Source organism: Beta vulgaris, chromosome 5, assembly GCF_026745355.1.
Source record: "Beta vulgaris subsp. vulgaris cultivar EL10 chromosome 5, EL10.2, whole genome shotgun sequence".
In the NCBI taxonomy this organism is placed as follows: domain Eukaryota; kingdom Viridiplantae; phylum Streptophyta; class Magnoliopsida; order Caryophyllales; family Amaranthaceae; genus Beta; species Beta vulgaris.
In genome coordinates this window covers 8,233,831-8,252,651 of record NC_079206.1, presented here as the reverse complement: position 1 = coordinate 8,252,651, position 18,821 = coordinate 8,233,831, and the positions used below count along the sequence as shown (strand labels likewise).

General features: G+C 36.7%; 3 protein-coding genes across 4 annotated transcripts; 2 read left to right on the top strand and 1 right to left on the bottom strand.

The window, feature by feature from the left end:
- The first annotated feature begins 413 nt into the window (after positions 1-413).
- Positions 414-10,865, top strand: LOC104892556 (protein BREAST CANCER SUSCEPTIBILITY 2 homolog B). Of its 2 annotated transcripts, none has more exons than XR_007274605.1 (19): positions 414-714; positions 794-952; positions 1,773-2,810; positions 2,889-3,013; positions 3,099-3,247; positions 4,038-4,160; positions 4,255-4,504; positions 4,593-4,643; positions 4,740-4,815; positions 4,924-5,035; positions 5,121-5,192; positions 6,460-6,655; positions 6,744-6,926; positions 7,061-7,203; positions 7,280-7,342; positions 7,450-7,660; positions 8,490-8,657; positions 8,739-8,882; positions 9,966-10,865. XR_007274605.1 is itself a non-coding variant. In XM_010678519.3 (19 exons), exons 1-18 carry the CDS (start codon positions 564-566, stop codon positions 8,793-8,795), a joined length of 3,327 nt encoding a protein of 1,108 aa, XP_010676821.1. In that variant the 5' UTR covers positions 414-563; the 3' UTR covers positions 8,796-8,823; positions 9,966-10,865. The 2 variants fall into 2 exon arrangements, 1 of the variants encoding a protein (XP_010676821.1); XM_010678519.3 differs by having other exon boundaries at positions 8,739-8,823.
- Positions 10,866-10,993: 128 nt separating this feature from the next.
- Positions 10,994-13,474, top strand: LOC125497618 (protein BRASSINAZOLE-RESISTANT 2-like). Its single transcript, XM_048645017.2, has 2 exons — positions 10,994-12,909; positions 13,014-13,474. The coding sequence occupies exons 1-2, from the start codon at positions 12,592-12,594 to the stop codon at positions 13,200-13,202; spliced, it is 507 nt and encodes a 168-aa protein (XP_048500974.1). The 5' UTR covers positions 10,994-12,591; the 3' UTR covers positions 13,203-13,474.
- An 869-nt stretch (positions 13,475-14,343) lies between these two features.
- On the bottom strand, positions 14,344-18,002 carry LOC104892555 (protein trichome birefringence-like 35). The gene is made up of 6 exons (XM_010678518.4): positions 17,671-18,002; positions 17,144-17,420; positions 16,843-17,014; positions 16,533-16,729; positions 16,293-16,445; positions 14,344-14,772 (listed from the first exon to the last, which is right to left on the bottom strand). The coding sequence occupies exons 1-6, from the start codon at positions 17,837-17,839 to the stop codon at positions 14,442-14,444; spliced, it is 1,299 nt and encodes a 432-aa protein (XP_010676820.1). The 5' UTR covers positions 17,840-18,002; the 3' UTR covers positions 14,344-14,441.
- Positions 18,003-18,821: the final 819 nt, after the last annotated feature.

The window sequence follows — 18,821 nt, the reverse complement described above, 5'->3', positions numbered from 1 at the left end:
GTGCATCATCAACATACATTTACATACTAGTAAACTATCACGATAAGAATCAAGCGAGCTAGTTGATTAAAAGTCCTTCTTCAACTATAACAGATGTCCGATTCTTACACATTGCAATATAAGATCCCGAAATTTCCCCCCACTTGACAAAAATCATCATCTTACTTTCTAGGAATAGGAAGTACAAGATTTTCATTTATATATATCAAAAATTATTAAAAGAGATAGTCTAATTTTAATATAAAAGTAGACTTAGTTACTAAATGAATTAAACTAGTCACCGAAAGAAATTAACCTAGTCACTAGTAGGCTAATTCTCTTTTTAATATTAGCTTACCATTGTCTAATTATAATTTAAAAGTAGACGGTCTCTTACAAGACAAACTCTATATATATAGAGGTACTACAGTACATTCTACACTCTACAATCTAAAAACTTCAAAATTCCCGCCTTGAGAAAACTTTTCACACAAAAAACTCTGCAAATCTCCACCAAAAGGGAAAAAAAACCCTAAATCCCAAAATTCACCGGAAAATTGACGAAATCTCGCCGTCGACACCGAATGGTGTCATCTTGGCAGATATTTTCCGACGCCGGAGATAATTTCCGGTGGGAAATATCTCCAATTTCTAAACCTTCTCATCAAGATAATCAACTTCACTATTCTCCTCCTCCTACTACTCTCCCTTCATTCCATGATGTTTTGGTTCAAGGTATTTCTTCTCTCTCCTCAAGTCCTCACTCATTTTTTTGTCGATTTTGATTTTGCTGAATGTTGGAAAATTTGCGCAGGTTGTTCGAAGATTTTGGAGGATTGTGATAAACGAAATGTTGATGATGATATTCCGATGTTTCGAACTGGATTCGGAAGCTCTGTTGTTATAAAGAAGTCGTCGATTGCTAAAGCTTCTGCTGTTCTTGGAGATGATTGTATCAGTAAATTTGACACAGGTTAGGGTTTTAGTTTTAATTGATGTATTAATTTTATATCTTAGCTGAGATTGATATTAATGTGATTGAAAATTTGGGAATTGGATTTTGATGGTCTAAATTTTACTGTATTATAAGCTAATTATATGCAAGAGTTACTGAGTATTATTTGTTGAATACATTATTCATGATACTTTAACTCTTGTAATTAACTTTAGTACTCTGTGTCGGACATTTGAGACTTCGACAAGGATTTGGAATGGTTACCAGACACATTGATTTTCACTTGGACGCGTGAAATCTCAATTCTGTTGATCTGCAAAGTCATAGAAAAATTAATAGCCAATAAAGGGAAAAGGAAGAGCGAGTTATGTGCTCAAAACTGGGCTTGGGATGAGAAATTTAACAAGAAGTAGCACACATTCAAAAGCCTGTTACAATCAGAAATATGTTTTATGAATGTTGTGTCTCCGCACCTGTGTCAATAGTTCGAGCTTCAGAGTGTTTGACACTTGTATATTTTATCATATTTGATGCTCGGTGTTTTATAGCAGCATAGGTTATCTTTGATATTTCTTGCATGATGTTTCTTAGATTTTAGTGAACAAGTCGGACTTCCTTTTGGGAGTCACCGTATTCTTTCAAAAGGTTTTTCATTATGCTTTTTAAATCATACATTTTTAATTCTAAAGGATAAGTGGAATGCGACACATAATTGGGGTGTTAGGATTGGAGCGGTTCATGCAATCAGATTAACATGAGATTTCTACATGATATGCTTAATAGGTTCCTTTGTTTTTAGTATTACAGCACATGTAAATTTGGATCAACTACTTTTCAGGGAAACCATGTTATAAAGGAAATGGGTTCAGTTCTCCAAATTCCATGTTTCAAACGGGCTCTGGGAAGACAGTCAATATATCTTCAACTGGACTTCTTAGAGCTAGAGCATTGTTGGGTGTCGACGAAAGTAATGAAGAATGCACCATCCAAGGCTTTGAGCCTGCAAAGAAGAAATTTCGTGGAGTGGACAAGTCTACATTTGAGAAAAGATTCCATTTACAGAAAACACAGATGGGGATCAACAGTATGGGAACTGAGAATGATACACTCTGTGCAAAGGTTCCATTCCATTTGAAGGGTGATTCACCAGGAACTGAGTTGGTTGAGGAAGATGTTGGTGAAATTCTACGACCAGAGGTGTCTAATTCTACTACCAAACAGTCTGCAGTTAAGTTCCAGACTGCAGGTGGTAGATCTGTTTCAGTTTCGAGGGATGCTTTGCAGCGAGCAAAAAACCTTCTTGGTGACCCAGACATGGACAGTCTTTTAAACGAGGGAGATGCAGGTGCTTCCATGTTTTCATTTATGAAGTATAGCAATTCTGATGGGAGCCTCTTTAACAAAGAGAACAAGACTGATTCTTCTCATCAATTTGAAGAAAATCCAAAAATCTTTGTATCACCAATGAAGTCATCTTCTAGCAGAAAGTCATCAGAAGCCAAATCAGAGACATTGATCTCAGGGACCAATTTGATGGGGAAATTTGATGCTGAGGAAAGCATCTGTAAATCAAATGGTAAACTATCCTCATATTGTCCAACAAAGAGTTTGCAAGCAAAGCCCCTTGTTCCTGATACAGTACTGCAGCACTCTATGGGAATTGGTTCAGGTCCAGGTTTCCATAGATTCTCAAAGCCATCCGGGGGGCCACTTGTTGATATTACAAACACCAGAGGCATTGACTCTTCAACTAAGAAAGGAACAACCGCTGAGATAAGGAGATTTGGGACAAGAACTTCTGCCTCTCCATTCAAGATGCCAAGAAGTTCAAAGTTCATTACTCCTTTAAACTGTAACCTTTCCTCGGCGCCTAACGGTGAGTTTACGAGATCATCTGATGGGATTGACAAAATTGAATCATCCATCCCCATTTAACAGGCTTTTCATGATTCAGGATTTCCCAACATGGAACCCGAGGCTTCAAATTCTAAAAAAAGGGTTTGTACCCGTTATCCATTTCAGCTTCCAAGATTATATGTCAAGGAGTTTTTTAAAGAGCCTCCGATCTATCCAGAAATGGTAAGCAAAGGTATCCTGATGCATTTTTACTTCTAATGCTTCATATACTTTTGCTAAATGTTTCATGGAACTTTAATGAATATAGCTGGAGCATTTATCAGAGCAAGTACGGCAGATAACTTCTCGAGCTTCAGAGAAATACATATTTTGTGATGGATCCCAGCCAATTGGTGCTGAAAATTTATATCATATGCTGGTTCAGTCGGGAGCTTCCGTGCAACATGCATCAAAAGAGTAAATTTATATTTGATTATATTCCTTTTCAGATCTTCCCTCTACTAGACACAGACTTCTTGTCTTTGCAGAGTTGTATTATTTTTGGGGATATAGAAAATTTGATTCTTGGCCTAAATGGATGGAGTGCATTTATATCTAATATTTCCTTGGACTTCTTGAGCTCAAGCTAGTTTTTGATGCTTGCATTGTTTACCTGATGTTTTACCAACCAAGACATGCAGAATGATGAACACCTCATCTCGATAAGAAAACAACAATAACAATGACAACAACAACAACAAAAACAACAACGTTAGAGCCTTACTTCCATCAAAATGGAATCAGATGCATGAGTCAAGTTACTATAAGGACATTTATGTTAATGTTTATACTGTGAAGATTGATTGCGTCTGTTAGTTACCTATAGAGATTATCGGGAGACCTAGGTTGGCTTAACCCCCCTCCCCTTCACGGGATGGCCATGAACTTCTTTAGCGGAAGCCACTTCTATAAACTAGTGACAGTCCTTTGTGCCACGCTGCTCCCAGATTTATGTGATATTCAACTTTTTGTTAGATGAGGACAGTCAGGACACAATGAGATAGACCACATTCTGCTTTGCAGAATTAATAATCTATGAAGATATAAATTATATGGGTCAGTTGAAATTTAGTTTCAAATTTTCTGCTTTCTCAACATAGTTGGAGAACATATTTCCAATACTAAGCTGTTATGGAGCTATGCTGCGTTGTTAGTTGTTACTCATAAAGTTTATTGAAATTAATTTTTTTTTTTGCATTTCCGGTAGGTGGGTTGCAAATCATTGCAAGTGGATTGTGTGGAAACTTGCAAGCTATGATAGGTGTTATTCATCTAAATTTATGATGAGATTTTTAACTGTTTCAAATGTGCTTGAGGAATTAAGATATAGGTAAATGACAATTATAATTATTGTCCCTTATTGACCTAGGAGCTTGAAGTGTTTCCAGGTGACATCACTTTTTTTCTCCAATCCACTTTTGCAGATATGAACGTGAAGTTAATCATGGTCAGCGTTCTGCAATTAAGAGAATTTTAGAAGGAGACGCATCACCTTCTTCCATGCTGGTGCTATGTGTCTCTGAGATTGAGAATCTCAGTACAAGTATGGCTGAAAATAGTAACAATTCCAGAATAGAACTGACTGATGGGTGGTACTCAGTATGTGCCCAGTTGGATGTCTTGCTATCAAAGCAACTTGCTGCAGGAAAGTTATTTGTGGGACAAAAACTACGGGTATTGCATTTCTGCTTGAAGCACTCCTTATTTTTCTGAGAGCACTGTCATTGAAACGACAGTTTTTTAATGGTTATTTGTCCTGTAGATATGTGGAGCTGGTTTAATTGGCTGGGATGGACCTGTATCTCCCCTCAAGGTTTGTTTCCCTTCTGGTTTTCTTCAAGATTTAGAATAGCTGAGTACTTCCGATTTCCCTTTGAATGGTTTCTCAGGACTTCTACTGAAATCTCAGGCATCACCAACGATTAGTTTAATGCTGCATATAAATGGGACGTACAGAGTTAGCTGGCATGAACGTTTAGGATTCTGTAAGTGTCATTTAGTGACTTACTTCTCTTGTCCCATAGCCTTTTGTCCTAGCTTAGTAATAGTCTCATGGTCTTGGCACTTTGTCTGATTCTATTTTGAAATTGAAGGTAGAGGGGCATGCGCACCTTTGGCATTTAGATGCATCAAGGGTAAGGGAGGTCTAATCCCTAGGACCCTAGTTGGAGTTACCAGGATATATCCTGTCCTTTACAAGGAAAGGTAACTTTCTCATGTTGCTGCTGCACATATGAACAATATATATTGCTTTTCATGTTTTAATTTAGATCGAATCTGTTTTCTGTAGGTTGAAGAGTGGAGGATGTATTGTGAGGTCCGAGAAGATGGAGGCTTCACTTACCCAGCTTTACAACCAGAGGTGAGGTTTGTCCTGTCGTTGTTAGTTAGATGTGTGATTGTCCCCCTTTTGAACTAATGATCATCTTTAGTCACCGTGAATTGTCTGTCATTTTTGGTGAGGTGAAATTGTTTCGCTTTTCAATCAATGATCACTTTTTTAATTATGATGGATTACTTGTGTGTTGTGGTACCATTTGCTTTTGAATTGCTAGTAAGATGCCTAATTGTTTCCTTCCTGTTTTAATGATCAGTTTTTAGTCACGCTGGAATTATAGTCGCCATTTTATTCCATGTATCATTCTTAAATTAGCATAATCACTTGCACCATTAAAGTTTTATCTTTCATGATTGTTTTCGTTGGCTAATCTTATCTCGACACGGTACATGAATATAATTCTGCATAATTTTCTACTTTTGAATCTTTCCCTATCTTGCAAGCTTCTCTGATTTAAGGCATATACAGTTAAAGGCAAAAACACAAAACTTAGCTACGCCAATTGTTTTGATAATCCATTGCTATCTCCTATGAGTACTTTGAATTGGATAAATCGGGGTAACTAAAAGTTTAGTTTCGGCAAGTCAGAAAGTATCAATTAATTATATAAATACTTCACGAATAAAATAAATGATCAACTCGGCTGACATAAATCGGGGTAACTTAAAATTTAAATTCGTGCAAGTCAGAAAGTATCAATTAATTATATATATACTTTACGAATAAATGATCAATTCGGCTGACTGTTTCTATATATAAAAAGCTTGGGATTTGGTGATGCAAGTCTGCACAATGACAGCAGCAACCACCTAGCTATTATCCCACCATTGGCACTTGGCAGGGCCTTAAGAGTAGAGAGCTCTGGATGGATGCAACCGGATCCCTAATAAGGGGAGATTAGTAGGGGAGGTTGGTTCCGAAAGTTTTGCTGGAGAAAGGTAATTAGACAAGGAAACATTTTTTAAGTTGAAGGTGATAGAAGATATATTCTTAAAACACACTGGGCCTCCAAATCTTGGTATATCCGGAGCTGTATCCTGCCAGCCTTTATAGAGATGCTGTGATATTGTTGTGTTTTTCAGACTCCTTGATGGGGGATCCTCCCAACCACTCCCCTCTCCCCCTGAAAAAAATTAAAAATTTCGAACAAATGATATACAAAATTTTGTTCTAAGCAGATGGAAATTTTGGGACCATAGCTTCTTTAAGAACATATATACCTAACAAAATATTTTCAATATTTTGATTCTGAAAATGCTTCATACTAATTGTCTCAAGCTTATTCGAGTAGGCGGACTAACATCATAGAAGGAATGACGTCAGACTTCCAGAGAGGTCTGGTCGGTTCTTGTACAGAGAATGACTATGACAATGAAGGAGCAAATATCCTGAAGATGCTTGAGAGTGCTGCTGAACCAGAACTGTTGATGGCAGAAATGAGCTCTGAGCAGCTAGCAGCATTCTCCAAGTATCGAGCAAAAGTGGAGGTGCATTTCTGCTTTTTTTTTTTTTTTTTTTTTTTTTTGATGAGAATCTAGATTATTTTTGCTAGCTAATTTACTGTCCTGACTATAGGAAACCAGGCAGTGCAACATGCAGAGATTGATCGAGAAAGCACTTGAAGATGCAGGATTAAGTGCTAGAGAAGTCACGCCATTTATGCGAGTAAGGGTTGTTGGACTAAGAAGTAGAGGACAGTATGCAAGTGAAGTTCTAAGAGAAGGATTAATTACAATTTGGAATCCTACTGAACAGCAGGTAGGTAGAAATTAAGAGAATATCTGTTGCATGTTCAACACTTAGACATAGCTTCTGCCTTCACATATCATCTGGACCTACTGCCTTTCTTGTCTGAATGCATCTCATTCTGAAAAAAAATTCTTGTTTATCAGAAACTTGAGCTGGTAGAGGGGGAGGCTTATGCTATCTCAGGTCTCATACCGCTGCATTCTGATTCAACTACACTCTATCTTCAAGCTAAAGGATCAAGCATTAAATGGAAGCCTTTGACTATAAAAGAGAAGGAATCTTTTGGGTAACTATCTGTTCACTAGATGGTGAAATTGTTTATATTTCAGGCTAAAATTAAGCTCGCTGTGTTCTTTCTGTAGGCCCTTCTTCAATCCTCGCAAGCGGATATCATTATCAAGAATGGGAGAGGTTCCTTTGTCCAGGTGATAATACTTTGGTAGCAATTTTTTAATTATAAAATTCATAGGTGTGCTTCCAGAAAGTCGTGAATTTATGTGGTCATGCTTACTCTCATACTTTGGCTGTGCAGTGAATTTGATACTGCTGTGTTAGTTTTACACGTGGGCCTGGAGTACATATCTGGTCAGCAGAAGAGACAATGGGTGTTTGTTACTGATGGAACCTTGTGCGAGTTACAAACAGAAGTATCAACAATCTCCTTGTTGGCTATTAGCTTCTGTTCCCCTTGCAGTGATGATGATTCAACATCTCCAATTAACCATAACCTTCTTGGCAGCATAGTAAGTATATTAAAGCTGGAGAACTTGGTTATAATGGTGTCTTTTTAGCAGTATGTGTATGAATGGGATTTTAGCATTTGATAGGACGATTTTAGCTTGGAAGGGGGCAGTGGAGAGTACGATAAGTTGCAAGGAAGATTATCCTCATCAAGTATGCTCAGGATCAAGCATGATAATAATCCTTCCTTTTTCTTTCTTAGTACTGAGCAAGATTTCTGCTCCTGAAGTAGATGATCTTCACCACATATCTGCTGCGAAAAGAAAACTATATTTAGAGATGCTTTACTAGCTTCTAGGTTTATAGTCATTTGTTTCCTGTCATATCACTGTTGAAATATTCTCATTGGAAACTGAGGTAAAGGAAAAGAGCCTATATGCATCTCGATTTATGTATACTTGGGATCTGTTATTTTTTAATTGTTTTTTTTCTTAGGGTGCAAATAATTATCGATTGAGTTCCCTCAATGCAGCACAGTTAGGATGTGGGTATAACTGACATTTTAGAATGGTATTTGGGAGGAGATGGAGCCAGGAGTGTTTGGTCTTCTTCTTCTTCCCTTGTTTTTCCTCCCCTCTTTTCTTTACAAAGGGTTAATCAGTGACCCTGGTGAATTGACCACTGAGGCACTGACATAGAATGGAATAAGAATTTTGCTTGCCCCAAAATACTTATGAGCACTGAATTATGTAGTTGCATAACTCCATTGCCATTTGCTCATCTTTAGCTCGTTATCAATTCAAATTGTCATAAATTGATGATTACTAACATGAAGTTGCTTTTTTATGGATTTTACATCCCAAGCTTGACTTTCTTTTGCTTTTGTAACAGATTGGCTTTTGTAATCTTGTGAAGAGAGCTAAGGATCACGTGAACCATATGTGGGTAGCAGAAGCTACTGAAAATTCAACATATTACCTTAAATATGATCATCATTATTGCTCCCATCTCAAAGATGCCTTTGCTCGTGTTAAGAAATGGGAGCAGAGTGCTAGTTTGGTATGCATGTTCTATATACTATACTTGTGCTCTATTTTCTCAATGCTCAGTGTTCTTAAGGCCCTTGCTTACTTCTTACAGACGATTGAGAAGCTGAGGGAGAAGGTTTTGCATATAGTTGGTGGCCCTAAAGGCTAGTACATCAAGATGGTTACCTGACTGTCGTGTAAGTTGAAATGTTGGCTGTTATCAGTTTTCAAAATATAGCCAAGGGGAAGGGTATAGGTTCGGTTGAAACTTCAAGTCATATTACATTTAATGTTATAGTATCTTTCTAAGATTTTCTCCACTTTTAGTTTGCATGTATAAGTAACTTGTTCTTGATGCATAATTCCATCATTCTTTAACGTTTTGTGACTGGAAGACTTAGTTACTTAAATAGCTGGAAGGCTGGGCCAACACGAGGTCTAACATGGCCCATCACAAGAGGCAGATGATGGGCCATGAGCCATGCATGGACATCATTTTGACAAGTTAGCACGAGCATGATAGTTACCACACACCAACCTCCCATACGGTCGATGTGGGATCCTTTCCCTGGGAGCAGTCCATAACATTCGTCCCCCCATAAGGACCAACGTCCTCGTTGGTCACGGCCACGTTGGTCACGGCCACGTTGGTCACGGCTGGCTGGTTCCAGGCCACCACTCCGTGGGCCACCACTCCGAGGTTTGGCTCTGATACCAAGTTGTTATGACCTGGATTCCTAGGAGTTTCACAGCAAAAATACCAATCACACACACACAAGGACTAGAAGGTTAGAGAGAGAAACTAAAGATTTTGTATTGCAAAGGATAACCAAGTTCACAGATTTCGAGCACTGGAAAGCTCCCAAAGAAAAATACAAACTTCACTAAATTTTCAGATAGATTTCCTACAATTTCCTCCCCTTTATTTATAGGCCTACTAAGATATTTTTCTGCCCAAAAGTACTGACATCTCTGCTGCCCTCCTGCTGTCATCAGGTGCCCATAACAGAATTCTCCTAATCCCCAACGTTATTCTCCACGTCAGCATTCTTTCCTCCTCCTTTTTGTGAAAGCCCAGAATTACCCCTCTTCTTGTGGTTGCGCCTAGAGTAAGTGAATAGTATAGGTGGCTTGGGTGTGTGCATGACAGGCTCACTCATTTTTCATCTCAAAAAGAAAGACTGTTAAAGGGGGTTTGGTGGGTGGATGGATTGTGCCAAAAAATTTCCGAATGGTGGAATTTTTCTTCTGAATTAGTTACCTGATGCAAGACTGAAAGGAACTCTTTTGCTGCTAACATGTTTCTTTCTTCTGATGTCCTGCATGTGTACCTTTTCAGTTTCCAGAGGCTTTCTGACCAGAAATTCACGAGGAATAGGGGAACTTCTGCACAAGTATTAACAGGAGCTGAACTCAATGTTCCAGTATGAGCTTTTGCAAGTCCTAAATTTTTGCACGAGTATTAACAGGAGCTGAACTCAATGTTCCAGTATGAGGTTTTGGAAGTCCTAAATTACTTCCGCTTATACTAATGCTCTGACATTTACATGGAGCATCCATACATCATATGAAATATATGAAGCATGCATTCTAGTAGCTCCAATCATTACAAGAGGGTATATGTAAATCTGTCCCAGGTCCTGTATTCTCCAAGCCACCTCCCATAGGCTGCAACACATTGTTACTCAACCTGCTGGCTGACTATTGTTACTCTCCTTCAACATGGCCAAGCGCCAAACAGTTTACGGGGGATAACAAGCATCTAAGTCTAACAGAGACATGAAAGTTTGTGCTAAGATCATGTTCATATGGCGATGGTATTAGTAACAACCTTTATGCGACATAGTTGACACTATTAAGTGAGGTCTGTCCGTGTCCTACTACACCGGAGTATTGTCTTGCTGGTTGACTTTGTATAGAGGCAAGGAATCATGCTGGCGGACTTGTTGCAGGACAATGCCAAATTTGTATAGTAAAGTAAGGCTGATGAGGTATTTAATGTAAACAAAAATATGTAGTTGTGTATATTCAGCATGTTGTTAGCAGCCCCCTCCCTGCCACAACGAAAGGTAGATATTGAAAAGAACAGTTTACACTTAAGAATTAGGATGGAGCATTTTGCAAAGAATTGTGAAAATTTTGATTTCAGATTGCAATTATTGAAGTTAAAATAGGAAATGTATAGATGAGTCAGAAAATGTTTCCTATTATATTGATTTTTATGTTTATATGTTGTACAGTTCTGCGTACACTTGGGAGGAAGCGTTTGAAAAGAAATTCTAAGTTACTCTAGTCTCTTTTAGATTTTTTTTGGAAGATTTGTTCGATTCAAATCTTTAAAATTTCATATTATGTCAAAATTCACCTTTAAAAAATTTAGTTTGCTGGTTCGAATGATGTCTCGAGTACTTTGTTTGGGCTATGTCTTTCTCTTTTTCTTTAATGAAGCAACAACACATAGTAGTTAGATTTAGACTTTAATTTAATTACAAAAATGTAATGTAGCTTAGTGGTAGAATGATGATATTTTGAATAGATGGTCAGCACTAGAGACTTGAGAAGATGTAGAGGTGATATATGATCGGGTGCAGTTTGTACCCACACGTTTTAATTATATATATTGATTTGACACAAAATTATCTTTTACGAACTTTTTATTGTTAAAATTCACCTTATGACTGAATTTCATAGTTGACTTCAAATATTCACATTAACTTGCTTGTGTCTGATGAATTATTCGTAAAAGGTGGTAGGATGCCAACTTTTTTGACCAATGTGGATTTATTTTAAAAAAGATGTTATTTACAAAAGTGGTTTTTGTCAAATTTGTCAAGTTAGAGCAAGTCAACCAGAGAAAACTGAAGTGAATACTGAGATTGCGGCAAAATATGGCTTTTCAAAAAAAAAGTTTGTAAAAGGTGGTTTTGTCCCACTCAAAAATTTGTGATGTTTTAGAGTTTTAAAAGTTTATCTTCATATTTCAATAAAAAATTGGAAAATGGTCAGATTAGTTACACATAAGATATTAAAAGTTAAGCAAAATACATAAATTATATATTTTCAGTAGATATTATGTGTCTTTTGTGTAATATTGTCTAATCTAATCAAATAATTAAGTCACATAGTATAACTCGAGAAAATTATTTTTTTAATATGTAGTCATAGTTACATGGACTCTTCAATTCACCTCAAGTACCTGTGTTGGATTCTTGACATTCAGACGTGGACACCGACACTTAGACACTTCATTTTGGGCCAAAATTATTGAAATTTTTCATAGAATAACGGGGTCAGACACTTGGACACGTACCCGTATCAGACATGAGTATACGAGTCCAGGTAATATAGTCTGTAGTAGTCTCAGGTGATTTGTGGAAGTGCCCAAATAATAGTTTTTTAAAAAAACTCATGGTTATCTACTATTTAGTACTCCTATTCATGTAACAAATTACCATAATATAGGTAACTTGTGCATTTACAAGTATGTAACTCAGGTACCACTAAAAAAAGTCTGTCTAGTTTATGTTTTGATCCCAAAAACATAAATTTCATCAGAAAATCATACTTTCCCAGACCAATATTGCTATAGAGAAGAAAAACATGTTCCAAACTCTGACAGTATGAGCTTTATTAACAGATAAGCCGCCATGATGCATATTACAGTATATATTCCTGTCAGTACTCAGTACTATATTCCTCACTGTTTTTTCTTCTCAACTTTTTAGAACATTCTTCTGTTAGAGTTTGTCTCTAGTACACTATAGTACTGTACTAAGTACACCCACACAACTCCACTCTCTTTTTTTTCATCTCAAATTTCATCCCTTAGATGTTGTCTGCAATGAACTACCTAAGACCGTTGATCGAATATTCAGAGAAGACATACCATGTGAAAGCTAAACTTTGCTCATTTTGCATAAATAGGACAGCAAGAAAAAAGAAGATGAATTTTCAAGTTACATGAAATGGAAGGATTTGTAGGTGTAAGAAAGAAAAGTAACAAGGTAAGAGGGTGTATTAAGACAAGCAGAGGACCTTGGGTGGTTCATAGAAACACTAAGAAGGGTGTTGTTATGTCCCTCCGGTTTCCAACTGATAGGGAACGCGAAAACAATAAGGAAAGGGAAAAGAATCGCAGGAAAATCACCCGGAAAATCTATGCAGGACTTCGAGTTCATGGAAATTACAAGTTGCCTAAACATGCTGATAACAATGACTTGTTGAAGGCTCTCTGTGACGAAGCCGGATGGTACGTTCAGGAGGATGGTACAGTCTGTAGGAAGGTCTGAACTCTGAGTGTTATTAGCTTTCTTGGTTTGATTCTATGTGTTTGATTTATAAGTGATTCACTAATGGTTTTTTTACACTGTTTTTGATTCTGTTTTAGGTTGCTGTAGTAGAGAATGTAGCAGGGTTGAAAAGTGAGCTTAAGACTCAAATCTCAAGTGGTGGTGATGTTGCAGTTTCTGAAGATCAATCTAATTTGTGTAACAAAAATGATGGATGCATTCAAGAATCTGTTGGAGAATATGGGATTGATTTAACACTTTCACTTTCTCTACCTGGCTATAATTAGTTATAATTCAAGAGTGTCAAAAATAGAGAGCTACTAATTGATTAATAGATATAGAAGATATAAGATGTGATTTATTGACAAATACAAGAATGTGCACATTAAACTCTATCTATGAATGAGAAATGCCCCCTTCATATAGCCCACTATAAAGGCTAGAATGTTCATAATACTGTTTGGAAATCTATCTATGAATGAGAAATGTTCGGTTCATAGCCACTACAAACGCTAAAATATTTATAATAATGTTTGTTAGTATAATTTTCTTTAAATATAGTAGTATATTTAATCATAATGGTTGCATTTTAAATGATAAAAAAGTGGTACAAAAAAACAAACATATACTTCCTCCGTTTCATATTACATGCAACACTTGTACTTTTCACGCATGCCAATGCAAAACTTTGAGAAAATATATCTCTAATTTTGTATTTGTAAAATTTATAAAAAGTAATTACAAAAATACATATTAAGACGAATCTAACAAAACCTCAGATGACTATATTTTCATTCACGTATAAATCACAAACGATAGTCAAAGTGAAATTTGTTAATAGTGTAAAAAATACAAGTGTTGCATGTAATATGAAACGGAGGAAGTAACTAACATCTTTTAGGCTTTAGCTATATTAATACAAAAACTTGTTGATAGCAGCTATGAACTAGGCAAAACTTTGTAATGAGTACATAAGATAGAGATGTGGGAGTCCTGACTATTCACTATTATTATAGTAATTAAGATTAACAGTCAGCTTAAAGATCATTTTCGAGGTTATGATGAATAGGCATTGATCATTATTGATTTTGCCTATGACTGGTGCGATTGCTGCAGTTTCAACAGAATTACAGAACCATTTTCACTATTTGAGCATTCTGTAATTTGTACCTGTAATTACTGCTCAATTTAGACGTCGAAAGTCAAGTAATGGGATAACCAACGAAATGGGTTCGAGTCGATCTTGGACCAAGAACTCATCGCTAAACTGCGTTATAAGCCTCTATAGAGGTAACTTATTACCAACTAGCACCTCTTAAGGAGAAATTTAACAACGGATATCTAACCAAGACTACTGTTGAAATTTTGTCATACAATTGCTTGATCATCAGGTTCATAATCTGGGTTTTAAGATGAATTCAACTTAGAGAAAGTGAAAGTGTCAAATACTCATCTTTAAATTTCAGGTTAAGATAAACTTGACAATGTAATGTGCTAATTACAATTCCCTGTATCTCTGTTACAATTTACAAATAATGAAAGAGCAGTTCATTCCATACATCAGGTACACCAGGCAAGCACCAATGTATACAATCAGAGTAGGACTCAGGTTTTGACAATTGTTCAGGACTAAGCGTTTCCCAAAACTTGCGATAAATAGAAGGATGCCCGTCTTTTCGATACTCAGAAAGCTGAGTGATGTTGAGAACTGTGACCTTTGAACCTAATTGGCTAAGGATGTTGTCCACCATGCTCATTGTTGGCAAGTCAGAATCACTTCCCCAGTAATTCTCCCGAGTAATGGGGTTACTCTCGTTGTAGCAGTTTCCTTCACTTTCTGGATTCCACTCTTGGCTCCTGATTGTGAAGAAATTGAAATGGAAGCTATCAGTTAGCAGAAATACAATACAACAAAAAAAGAGAGGAAAGAGGACGTAGCTAAAAGTGATTAACAGGTACAAGCTTCATTAGACTCCTACGTTTAATTAATGGGTCTCCTTAAGCAAAAATGTAGAGGCAATAATGGTAAGTTTCATTTTGATCCATAAATGCAACATTTCTGACTTCTTTCAAGACCCAGGACACAAGAAGGCTAGACTTAGCTACTTGACTAGTCTGAAACATAGAACGTACGAGATATGGGAGAGATTACAAGTCTTGGATACTGAAGGGCGCCACCATAAATAAGGGCGACTATACGTAATTGCAAGCAGGATTTTTCCACAATAAACAGGACTACTTTGTAAATGCAGTCAGGAGCTTTCAGTAATAAACAGGAGGGTGTTGAAAATGCACGCAGGAAGTTTCCAACGCTACCTATATTAACCTTGTTTTGTCAATCAATAACAAGTCAGATTTATGAGACCAAAAGTGTCAAAACCACGGATAATATCATGATGTTAGAAGCATAGCAATGAGAAAATAGGAACTGAAAAATAACAGCTAGATAACAGGTTCTGACATAAGATTGCTGCTCCAACCTGCACTTCAGCACAGCTTCAGTAAGCAATGGTATTTCCCAATTTCATATTCAGTGTATAACCATTAATTCATATCACTTTGTCAGAGCGAGATTATCGTAATTCTTTAGTCTCAGTAGCAGTATATATACAACAAGCTAGGAGTAGAGTTGTAAACTTGTAATCATAACACCTGATATGAAGGGGAGGCGAGAAAGACCAAGGAGGTGCTCCACAATGCTTAAGCACAATAGTACACTACTAAACATAGCTAGAACCTTTAGCACAATAGAATGGCTATAGCAACTAGTTAGACGAAACTCACATTACCAAAAAAAAAAAAGAAACTAAGATTAAAAAATTCATCAACACTTAGAATTAACGAACATCATACTTTATCTAGGAAGGCCATATCCTGAAACAACTTCAAATATGTGCCAAAAAAGGCGCAATTTCAGAGGATTAATGCTGTATATAAAGATATACAGTAAACAAGTAGAACCAACAACACTCAAAACACTAGTTATGATAAAGAGATTTCATCTTCATTCACAAGGAACCTCCGCAACATTGAAAAGCAATAACAGACATTTGTTCACCATCCCCTAAGTGACAATCACGGCATATGATTATGAAGCAACAGGAGGTGCTAGAGTATCAAATAATGTTCGGGATAAATATATATTCTTGATCTGCTATTCTATGAGGATTCTAAAACTAGTGTTATTTGGTTGCTCCTAAGTGCATGGATTATTATTGTCTTTTAGCTTTAGGAGGCACACACTTGTACATAACCTTCAGATTCTTCCATATGTCAGTATATGACAAAAACAAGGAGTGACCGTGTTTGATGATCAGCCGAGTTCGTTTGAAACCAAATGGCAAGGTTCTACAGAGTTTGAATGGTTAGGAACTCACCGCTGATGAGTTGGTGACATGGTAACAAAAAACACTCTCTTTTCAAGAGGATTGACATTAGAATCCACCCAGTTAGCCCAGGTTTTCATGGCCAACTCCATGGCTGGTCGACCATCCACCTCTTCACAAACTCTATTTTCTTCTTTACTCCACCTGCAATTTGAAATTATGCATGATAACTATTAGTTACATCCCAGCCTCAAGTTAAATCTTTGCCAAAGATGAAAGAACCATACTCACAACAACTTAACTGGCCCTTGTCTCCACCATAAGTACGTATTGAACACGAGTATATCAGCATTCTCCCATTTGGAAAGATGTCTTAGAGCTGAATCTGGACGAATTATCCGATCATTTAATCTATGATTTACAGGGTCATCGGAATTCGAATCAACAAGTAACGGAGCCCATAGGAATTCAATGGAGGCATTATAATCCTGCATAGAAGAGGGCATTTATAATAATAAACTCTATAGTCTACATCTCCATGACCAGCAACAACTAAAACATACATGAAAGAACATTCAAAAAGAAAACTACTACACATTACCTCAGCTCGGAAGACAGTAAGATGAGCATTGGGGGACATAGACCTCTTCTCAGCTGGAATCACTGACTGTAACAAACACACCATGGAGATCCATTGCCCTCTATTGAGTGAATCTCCCACAAACATTAATCTTTTTCCTCTCAGTTTTTCCCACATTTCAGTAACATTCCATCTAGAAACACCAAATCATCATCAAATTCACTATAAACAACCATAATTCACAAACAACTGCAAAAAGTAGGAGAAATGTCTCATCATAAAATTGATAAATCCAAAATCAATCACTAATACATAGTGTTACCTCTTCAAGTTACAGTCATTAGGCTGCCACCTCCAATACTGGTAGCCCAAATCATGTCTTCCATGCTTATGACAGGCTAACTGATCAGACATGTATGGACAATGTGACTCATTGTAAAGAGGATATGAAGCATTATCAAACACCCATTTCCCTGAAAACACATCACATTCCTTCACACCACCCGAAACCGGCAAAAGCCGGTCACCTCCATTCCACCCCACTTTCCCACCATTATACTTTACAGTGGAGCTGCAAGTAGTGAATCTATCCAACTCAACTGCAAAGTGCAAATCCCGCAACAACAAAAAAATATACATATCAGAAAAAACTCACCTTTTGAAGCATACACAAGAAACTTCATACTCAAAAATCAAAATGCAAGAAATCTACCCATTTTCTAGCACTACCCAGTTCAGAAAAAACCCACAATTTGAACAAATTCAAGAATTTTAAAAAAGTACACAACATTAAAAATGCAAGAAATCAAAGAAACAAATGAAATGTACTAATTAGTGAGTGTAACTTACTTGGAAAGAAGTTGTGGGTATGTTGAAGATGGGGGTCATGATCTGGGTGTTGGAATTGATGAATTTTGAATTCATTGAAGAGAATTGTAACAGTTAATAAAACCATAAAAATTAGGGAAATCAGAGGAAAGTAAGACCTTCTTCTACTCCATTTCCAACCCTGCACCATTGAAGCTGAAGCAAAGAAATAAAAGGACTAAGGAGAGTGTGTGGGTTGTCCTCAAGGGTTTACGTTTACCGACAGTGACTGGTAATGGAAAACCTGAAGAATAGACTGTAGTCTGTAGTATTATTTTTTCAAGGATGGATTTTGTTAATACCCATATTATACTTCATTAAGAACATGTTATTTGTTAAATCGGAAGTATTTTTCTTATTGATTGAAGAATGAGTGAATAATCATCTGAATTTCCCCCAAGGCCTCGATGGTGCACACGCTAGTACATAGACTATGATGCGTACATGTACGTGGATGACAAGTTAAATGGTCACATGTACATCTCTGTTGGTTCATTTTCATTGGTATTGGATTTTGTGTTAATAATCTAGTCCTTTATGTTCATTCGTGCATATGAGCAACAGGTGATAGCCTAGTGGTATTGGCATCACCTCCGTTTCCAAAGGTAATGAAATCGAGTCTCACCCCTTGCAAGGAGAGATTCGCAAATTCCCCCTCTTCTTGTAAGGGACTTCATCTTACCTTCAAAAAAAAAAAATGTTCATCGTGCATATAATTCTCATCATACAGACGTGTTTATGTACTAATTAGAAAAGTTTCCTAAATTTTGTTATTAGATGGGTGGGAGTAAGTTTGAAATAGAATACTAGTGTTTGGACTAGGGTGACGGCTTGAATTATTGTTTTATTAATGGTGTAATTAGGATTTTTTTCAACTCCCACATGACTATATTTTTTCTTAGTATAAATCACAAAAGATAATCAAAGTTACACATGTAAATAATGTCAAAAGTCAAAACGGGTCATCTAAAAAAATGCAGGAAGTATAGCCAATTAATGATGTTCATAAATTTAAAAGGGTCTTAAAAGGGGTTTAAAAAAGGGGACTAAAGAGGTTTTTGAATTTGGCTATTGAAATGAGTTAAAAATGGATTTGAAAATTAGAAAGACTTGAACCAAAATGATTTTAAACT